General features: G+C 38.5%; 1 protein-coding gene across 1 annotated transcript in view; it reads left to right on the forward strand.

Moving 5' to 3' along the window:
• Positions 1-10,140, forward strand: part of ADAMTSL3 (ADAMTS like 3) — a 189,573-nt gene that overhangs the window by 123,048 nt on the left and 56,385 nt on the right. Inside the window, 4 exon segments of the mRNA XM_009276544.1 lie at positions 1,124-1,281; positions 2,263-2,374; positions 5,121-5,259; positions 6,848-6,898. Of these exon segments, the coding sequence (XP_009274819.1) occupies positions 1,124-1,281; positions 2,263-2,374; positions 5,121-5,259; positions 6,848-6,898 (460 nt within the window).

Genomic DNA, 10,140 nt, shown 5'->3' on the forward strand with positions numbered 1-10,140 from the left:
ATTTCTTCTAGAATTTCTTCACTCTCTTTGGGGATGCTCCAGAATGCATTTGTATTTTAAAAGACCTTAAAGAAGAAAACAGTACTGATGGACTGCAGTATTCAGAGTATGTTTTCAGTGCAGGTAAAACCAGATCTCTTCACCTAAATTATCTAGCCTGAATTAGGTAACTCTGTTTAAAGTACCAAAAAAGGCAAGGCAGTTGGAGAAAGAGGGTATTTATAGCTCATCAAACGTTCCTTTTAGCTAGTCTTGAGCTCATCTGAGATTCATGCCTTTGTCATGCGGTGCTCTGATAGATTGTAACCAGACCAGTGTATTTCAAGTCATGCATCTTGCTGTGCCTGTACGCTGTATTATACAGAGCCCAAAATTCTACCTTCATTATGAATATCTTCCTTTAGCTTTGTCCACTTAGAGTTCAGTCAGTTTTCTGGAAGTGAGTCAATCCTAAAATGCTTCATCTGTCTTCTGGAGGTTGTGGGCTGTTAGTTTAATCTGTTTCCAAGGAGTGCAGAACAGCTCAAAAAGGGTTTTCATCACCACCTGTTCTAAGAAAGGGAGATCCCTCTGGCAGTGCTGCAGCTTCCCACCTCCTGGCCGTGCTTTTTGCTCACATGGGAAATATTCAAAGTTGAGTTGATGGCCTCTGGAATGGGTAGAGTGATACAGGTATTGAGGTGAGTGTTTGGTGAGTTTGACACCATTCAGGCTTCTCTGGAGACTGATTGCTGAAATTGCAAGGCTTTTGAGTTGCATGGAAGTATGAGTTATTTTCCTGTGTATTGATTCTATCTGTTTTGAGTTTCTTTCAGCTTGTCCTGCTGAATCTATTGCTTTATAACTATATAGAGCACTTGGCGTAGGAAAAACTGTCTCAGAAGTGCTTCTGGTATGAAAGAATAGTGTGTTCAGGCAGATATTCCTGTGCTGACATGTCATGCAATTATATATCAGTCTATAATCTGAAGCAGCTAATATTCTCACAGATATTCTGTGTGGTTTTTTTAATGCACATATACAGCTGTTACTTGCAAGGCAAAGTTGTAAACATTACTTTCTGACTTCCTTGAAAATAAACAATATCCTGTTTAAGTTTACTAATTGCATGTTTATTCTTTAGTTATAGAGTCAAAGACTCTACAAGGAGACAAGGGAGAGCACAGTTTCAATGCTCCTGGAACATTTGTCATAGAAAATACAACTGTTGAATTTCAGAAGAGTACAGACAGGGAAATCATAAAGATCCAGGGACCTCTTGGAGCAGATTTCATTATCAAGGTGGGATGTGTGTATGTACAAATCTACAAAGATATTTCAAGTATGTGCAACAGAGTAGGTGGCTGTCCATCAGCAATACAACAAAATCTTTTAGCTAGCAAATAAGGAATCCTAATTACAGTCCAGAGAGAATTTACACTAAATATATCCAAACAAATTAAAATGTTACGGGGTTGATGTCTTTGCTGTGGTGGAAAGCACCAAGAGATCTTTAATGGTAAAAATGTCCAGGACTATTGTTTTAAATACTGCTGAAAGAATAACAGCGTGATCCTGTGCAGTGGATTGGTGTTAATCCAATTGAAGACTGCCACCTACTGAATCTGAACATTGCTTCCAGCAGCGCCTAGAATCTCCCTTAGACATTGCTAATCCAGCTACTGACCATTTCAAATGCTTTTCTCTTCTACCCAGACCACATACCGATGGCTTACATCATACATGCAGATATGAATATGTAGAAACATCTCAGTATTTGACTGCCAAAGGAAGATAGTCATAAAGTTTTCCATTGGAAATGACAGGTGTTGCAGTATTATCACACCACTTGGCTTTATCTGTCATGTTGTAGAAACAGACTTTCAGTAGTTTTTATTTTGCATCTCCAATATCGCATGTGCAGTTAGACTTGCCTGAATATGAACCAGTGTGGGTAGATCAATTATAGACTTCCCTCTCCAGCAAATTTTAAAAATTTTGCTATCAAAGAGTTAAGACAGAAGAATACAGTTAGGAACTTTGCCAATCAAGGGTAGATAATCAAATAGTCACATTAGTACCTTGAATAATTTGAAAAACAAAGCAACATACAAGTGTTTGACTACTGGAAACTTAAATTTAATTGTCACTCTAGACTTTCTAGAGGTTTTGTGCCTGTTATGTTATTACTCTCTGCACTGCTATTATATATGAATTAAGTTTTGAAATGACATGAACGGTGGAGTACAGTATACACATGTGTTGTAATGGAAATTTCTTCAGACCAGGTACTCTGGATCAAAAGAGAGTGTGGTTCAGTTCTTTTTCTATCAACCCATCAGTCATCAGTGGAGACAAACAGAGTTCTTCCCCTGCACGGTGACGTGTGGAGGAGGTAAGTAATGGCAATTCTTCAGGAGTGTTTACAGCTGAAGATTAAAAGTGGCTGATTTACAACCTTCGTTCTGCATTTTTATTGATTAAATGTTTGTGGTTTTTTGCACACTGGTGGTTCTTCAGAAAAATAAATGACAGAGTAGCAGGTAAGTTGGTTAAGTTAGTATGAGCATAGGTTTTTTTATACCTTATATTACTGGAAGTCATGTTCTTCCATAAAGAATGATCATTTGAGTAAGAACTTTGACTAAGAAATAAAGGTGTGACATTCAAAAGTGGAAAATGGCAATTCATAAAGGATATTTTGGGAAAGTAAGCAAAGAAATACAATGAGATTTTAGAATAAGGATAATGAAGAGATGAAAGAAGAAGGTACATCTGGCCACAGTAGTAGACATAAGGGAGAGTTTTAGAACACTTAGTTTAGAAATTAGTTACACAGAAAGCAGAATAAGTAAATAAAATTTAAAGAACAGCTACTATCAATACCTTTGGCTGTCTGATCTTAGACACTTAGTCCTGATGGTAGTTAGAGCAGCAGGTAGCGCGCCGTAGCGTCTACTCCTGGTTTAAACACTAGAGCTTACACAATGGTTAGACGAAGTGCAGCTCAGCTCTGCTACTGCTCATCCAGCCCAGCCCACTGCTTGTCATGTCTGGTTCTGCAAAAAGCGTGACCTCATGGTAGGAGGAGCGTTTGACATTGTAGATAGCTATTTAAGTTCAGCTAGCATTACCCAGGTCACCTGAAAAACAGACTGGGATACTAGTGATACTGGTGTAGTGATTTTCTTGGAGAGTACACATATGGTTTAAATAGTTCCTTGGGACATGAGTAAAAAGAGTGAAAGATGTTTAAAGCACAAGCAGAGTCTGGGGATCTTTTGATGGACCATCCATTTTGGCACTTGTACCTCACTTTAATCTGAAATGCAGACAATATATGTGTATAATATGTAGTCCCACAGGAAACTACTGTATCTTATAAGATACTTGGCCTCATGAAGTGTGATTCTTGCTGGAACTGTGAGTGGCAATACATATCCTCTGATGATTTCATCGCGCTGTGTTTATGAATTTTTCCCTAACCTATCTGACGAGGGAAGAAGTGTAAAGCATCACAGTATTTTTGAGGACTGCATGTAAACACTGGATAACTCAAGGGACCTGTTTACCTTCCAAGTTATTGGCTCAAATCCAGCCTTATTCGGACTGGTGTTATGGTTTGAAAATTATAGCTACGTGTCAATCTCTTTGAAATTAGCCAGGGTTTTCAATGCCCTACTTTGTAGCTGCATGTCTATAATACAAAACTGGTACCTTTATCAACAGGGCTTGACACTCTTGATGGCAGTCCCGAGAGAGGCCAGTAACTGAAGAAGCGCAGAAACTAAGCTACTTGCTTACCCATGAAAGTAGTAACATTAAGAACGGCATGTTACTGAGGCATGCAGGGAAGTTGTGTTGCAGCTGCCTGGCTTTAACCTGTTATCTTAAAGCGGATTTAGTATCCAGATTGTCTGTTTGGAGTCATTTACTGGCAGTAAAAGAGAAAGTTCCTCACAACAGAGACTTGGAATCAGTGCAATCACCATTCCTCACTTGGATGCTTCTTCTACATTTAATTCTGTAATCTCCATGTGTGGGAAGGGGGAGTGTGACGGGCATCTCAGAAAGCCCAGTCAAGCTTGAATGAGCAAGAATGTTTAAAAATTGTTTATCTTGTTTGCAAGTGGCGTATCTTCTGGGTCCTTTCAGTACTTACAAGAATTGGAACATACATGCTTTGAGCACAGGAACTGCTTAGTTCTTCTTTATGGTTATCGCTCTCACGCATGATGACACTTTGAATCAGCCAAGAGACACACAAGTGAAGCCATTGATATATGATACTTAGCATTTTCAGTAGACACTGGGACTTCTGCTGTTCGTTTATTGACTCTATTTGGATTTTAATTCTTGTGGTTTCAAACTTTTTTTCTTTGCACATACCAGAACATCCTCCTCCTCTCCTCAGTTTAAGTCCAAGTCAGCTCTTTTGAATGAGTCTTTTTTTTCTTAGCCAAAAAAGCAACCTAATGGTTTATAAAACTCAGATCCCTTCTTATAACCAGTCTCCACACAGATTTTTTTTTTTTTTTCCACCAAGTAGTTGATTCAAGTTTTCTTTTGTTGGCTCTTCAACTAGGAATGTTCTTGAAACTATTTCTTGGTTTTCTACAGTTTAACTTAGCAATGTTTTTGGATCTCATCTTCAATTCCTCTGGCTTTCTGTTTTAAGTATTTATTTTTTTTTTTAGCATGCATGACTGTGTAATATAGCTCTCTAACATACATGGTAACTCCTCCTTTGGGGAGGGCAGTTATAAATTGTGGAACGTGTAGTAGAACCATATGACTTTGTAGGGTTGCCTCTGTGACAGGTGAGCTGCTCCAGTACATGTATTCCTGCATCATATGAAAATATGTATGCTTTTACTCTTATACTTAGAATATTACTAGAATGGTGTGCCAGAGTCTTCATCTAGTGTTAAGATAGGTTAACATAATTGTTATGCTGAATTGCCTTAAATGAGGATCTGGCCCTGTAAGTTCCTGTGCAGTGTTTCCTTGTTTAAAAGCAAACCAAAGAGGAGTAACACAGGAAATTAAGTCAATGGGCAGCACATTATTTGGGGGGGTGGGGGAGTAACGCTCCTTTAATTTATCTCCATTACCAAAATTTAACTTTGCTTCTGCATTAGGTTATCAGCTTAATTCAGCTGAATGCGTGGATATTCGTCTGAAGCGTGTTGTTCCTGACCACTATTGTCATTACTATCCCGAAAATAAGAAACCAAAGCCCAAGCTAAAAGAATGTAACATGGATCCCTGCCCTTCTAGGTTTGTATGGCAAATAAATTTAAGTGTGTGGTATAGTGAGTTACTAAGGAACAAGCAATCATATTTACTTAATTTTAGTTCTTTTCATCTTTAAGGCTAGTCAATCTTGGTTGATTATTGCACGCATTAAAGGCTGATGGCTGGCACCACCGCCAACAGATTTGTGGCACTTCTTCAGTGTTGCAGAATAGGAGACTCTGCTTTATACAGAGATATTGTAAATATCAGTTTGTCTGTTCAAGGGCTAATTCTACTTAATGTCTTTTGCTGAGTGGTACAGCACTAGTACAAGGCTTTTGTGACGTTGTGTGAGGGGGACAGATTGTTTGCCTGCTTTTGGATTTATTGATGCTGCCATTCAGGATTTCTCATTAGACAGACAGTAGCTCCAGTTCTCAGTCAGCGTGCAAGTTTTGCACGTGGTTTAACTTGGTTTATTCATCTGCCTACCGTAAAAGTTTCATTCTTCATTTGTACTGTGGAGTTGTCAATTATTAAAGTTTGGGGGGTTTGTTTGGTTTTTTACACTAAGAATTACAAAAAAAAAAATCATTCAAAGTAAATATACTTGTGGTACAAATACCACAGAATATTATTGCCAAATTATAAAGGCTATAGTATACATAAATTGTATTGAATTGCACTACAGTATTTCAAACTAAGTTTTGGATTGTCTGGTGAGGTTTCCTGGCTGTGCTAAAGAATCTTAAAATAACATCACAGTATCAAGTCCCAGAACCTCACATTAATATGCCAGCTGGCCAAGCTAGAGTTATATGCAAGAAGAAAAGGAAACACTCTCAATGGATTTCATTTCCTATAGCTAAACTGTCCATTTCCTTTCATTCCTGTTGAACATAATCGTTGATAGTGACCTCTAACAGTTATAGATGTGCAGACTTTCAAGTTTTTTTCCTGGAGAGTTGATCACTATACGGAGTGGTAAGACTTCAGTAATGTTTAATGGCAATGGGTGCCAAATGTTGCAAAGCTGGAATGGGAAAATTAGGGAAAGAAAGGGCGTAATTATCTTTTTCCTTGCAAATTTAGCTTCTATAGACAGGAAAAGGGAAGTACTACTGGATATAATACCGTATTTCTTAGTATTGGAAGTAAGGCTTTATGCCTGCTCTATACTGTGCAGTTCAAACAAAGAGCTCTAGAAGGGTCCTAAGCACCATTCAGGACCTATCTAGGAGTAATCCTGTGATGCATTTATTTCACTGCCACTCATGTTCCTCAGCGGTCTTTGCTGCAGATATAGAAGTATGTAACTGTTTTCTTTTTAATAAAGTAGCACAGATCTAAAGGATCACTGATAATAAATTTCTCTGCCGAAGGCTTGCTCACTTACTATTTTTTTGATGGTATGAAGTGGAGAAACTGTATGGTGAATAGATCTCTATCCATGCAGAAGAGGTAAGATTATACAGTCGTCGTTTGCCACAAGGGTAATGTGTAATGAATGTAAGACTCCCTCATTTCGTGTTTGGAATTGCTTACTTTAAGCATGATCACGTAAAAGTATGTACTTGATGTACAGTCTCGGGTATGGGAAATAATGATGCAATATTTATTTTGTTGACAGTGATGGATTTAAAGAAATCATGCCCTATGATCACTTCCAGCCACTTCCTCGGTATGTATAATCAGGATAGCATATGTGTCAGCATTAGCACAATTTTCACTGCAAATACACTATTTTGAGTACTAAGATCATGGAACATCTTCTGATTTTTTGCTGTACAGGAGAGCAAGTTTATAACAATCCTGTATGCATTTTTGAAGCTTGTGATTTATTTCAGCGTGCTCTGGATGATTAGCTGAACAGCGAGAGGTTAATATGCTCTTCTTGAAAATATCAGTGTGGAAGGCTTTAGAATAAAGAGTTGTCCCCCTAAGCCTTCTCCTGCTGTAGTGCTGAGAAGAGCATCTCCTTTAAAATGCATGTATGAATTTTTGTCTTGAAAGGTTTTTACTTTGAAGATGTATGCAATGGATATATATTCTTTTATAGAACGGGTCTCCCTATGTTACAGGACTCTAGAAATTCTTTTTCCCTTGAGAGGTCTCATTCTTCTGCTCTTCTTTATACCTACACTCTATTTATTGACATCAAGGCTGACATGCCACTTTAAAGATACTGAGTTGTCTGAATATCTATTGCCTAAAATTAAGTCATTAGAGCACAGTTTGTTGCCTTTTTTTTTTTTTTTTTTTTTTTACCTTAAAAAACAAAAAAAGGAAGGCTTAGATGTTTTGTAAAGGATGTTAGGACTAAAAAGCATTGAGCCAGATTTATTGTTAATGTAAAGAATTATAGTTGATGGAGTTAGATGCATATTTATCTGAGTTGAACTTCTACTTTATTATGTCATGAAATGAATAATGTGTATTTTTCTAAAGAAGTAAAGATATGAAGTAATAAGAATGAAATCATAGACTTGCACGGCTCAGTGGAGCTACTGATTACAGCTGATATAAATGTCATGGTTTATTTCTGTAGCAATTTACGCTTGTTGTGGATCTGCTGTCCTGTGATGTACTTTGGCTTTCATACATAGATTGAGATTTTTTCCTCTAGAGCTTTATCCTGTAAAGTTCCATAATTATATTCTGTGTCCCTCCCCTTCCATTTCTTCTGCCAATTCCTTTGTACTTCAGATCTCCTCTGGAACTCAGCACAATTTATTTACGTGAGTATTTCATCTTCTGAACTGCTCAGGGCTTGGAGACCAGTTGGAGAAGAAATGTAATCCCCCTTTCTGTGCTTTACTGTGCTCAGCACGTTTGCATGACACTGTGGTGAGATGTCTGTGATAAAGCTGTGGGCACGTTCTCTTATTTCAAACACTGCGAACTACAGACCAAGGCCCACCTCATTTCGACACCTCAGTGTGTCCTGTCAGAAGGTATCATCGTCTTCCTGGGGGATGCTCAGGAGTAAGAACTGTAAGATAGCAGATGGCCAAGCAGGGCTCGGAGTTGGTGCCAGCAGGAAGGAGAGAGAGGAAACAGGCTGTGTTCCACTGGGAGGGCGCATAAAGAAACACAATGAAGATGTAAAAGCACTTTTTCTTGCTGGAATTTCTGAAAGAAAACAGCAGCTGAAACAGGCAGTTTGTATACCTGCATCATGAGGTGAATCTGGTTCAGCGCGGATGCAAGTCTTGCTTCAGTGTAGCGGGATGTATTTTCTCTGTGCTGTTGCATTAGTCTGTGCCAGTTCTGCTGGGGCTTCTTCCACCTTTTCTTTTTGGTTTTTCTTTTCCTACCTGTTTCTTACATGCTAACCCAAGACTGTTCTTGCAAAACAGGCAGAACACCAAACTACTGTAGATATGCTTGAGCAAAGCTGTACAGACTCCTTCACCTTGACCAGCAGTCATACATCACACCTCCTACATAACACGAGGGCCATGTGGAGGGCTGCTTTGCAGTCCTGTGACGTTTACCACTACTTTCCCATTCACATGAGGAAGTTGTGGGAAAGTCATGGTGCGCACCGCAAGATCTTGAAAGAGTTCTCCTGTGGCTGGAGTTGTAAATGCCCCACTGAAATATTTTTACAGATGGAGAATTCTTTTGAAATAAATAGAAAAATTTCCCAGGATGAAAATTTTCTTTTAAAGCTTTTGGAATGCCTCCATATATTTCAGACTTGTTGGACTGTTGAGGATCCCTTGACAGCTGTGGGTTCTGGAAAGTATCTCCTTGACTGCTTGCCCAAGACCCCCCTTTTCCCCAGTAGCCATGGACCTCACTCCATCTTGAAAATGCTTATGGGAGTATGGGATCTGGAGTGTGTTCGAAACTGATGAGATAAAGAAAAACAACTATAAAACTTCGTGCTATAAACACTTGCGAGGCTAGTATTACATATAGCAGTGAGCCTTATATATATAAATCCACAAGCTGCTAATTCATTGAACAGTTAATTGCTCTTTAGTTCCTGACTTTTTTTAAAGAAAATGAGTTAACGCTGGCTGTTCATTTACGTAGAAGAAAAGTGTAACTGTTGCTCTTCAAATGTATTTTGTACTTGTGATATGATATCAGTATCTGGGCATACAGCTTTATTCCGAATGCTTTTGAGTATATACTCTATGGTTAATGTTCCATGGCTTGCTGTATGTTTCGTACTCATTCTTCTGTTGAGCTTAAGCATGATTAATATGTTTTTGTAGGCAGTTTAATGAATTGCTTAAAATAGGAAGTGTCCTTGATTTACCTGCTGTATCATAGAAAGTCGGTAGTAATTACTTAAATTTACCTTTGATTTATAGGCCTTTGCTTCATCTACTCTGAGATTATGACTTCCTTTATGATAGCTAAGTTACTATTGATGAATTGATTTTGATGGGATATTCTAGTACTTGCTGAGTCCATGGTTCATAATGGATATAATTTTTTTCATGATCCTTTCTGAGCCCCTGCAGTTGTACTGAGAATAAGTTTTAAACTAACAAGACATTAATGAACCATAAGATGCACTGCAGGACTCAATCATTTCCCAGGTCTTAGCTTTGATTTGGGTGGGTGGTGGAAAGAAAGCAAGAGATAGGAGGTGAAGGGTGAGGAAAAATTGTGTGGGGATCAGTGGAACCTATAGACAAATGCAATGATAGGAGCTTGTTATCTCAAAACGTCACAGGAGCAGGACATTATTGAAGTTAGTTTTTGTTGAGAAGTGATTGCTTAAATGACTACATCAGTGGACAAGGAAAGAGCTACAGATGTCGTCTATCTGGACCTCTGTAAGGCCTTTGACACGGTCCCCCACAACATCCTTTTCTCTAAATTGGAGAGGTATGGATTTGATGGGTGGACTGTCCGGTGGGTGAGGAATTGGTCAGATGGTCGCATCCAGAGGGTAGTGGT

The sequence above is a fragment of the Aptenodytes forsteri genome, unplaced genomic scaffold (genome assembly GCF_000699145.1).
Source record: "Aptenodytes forsteri isolate BGI_AS27 unplaced genomic scaffold, ASM69914v1 Scaffold1, whole genome shotgun sequence".
NCBI lineage: Eukaryota > Metazoa > Chordata > Aves > Sphenisciformes > Spheniscidae > Aptenodytes > Aptenodytes forsteri.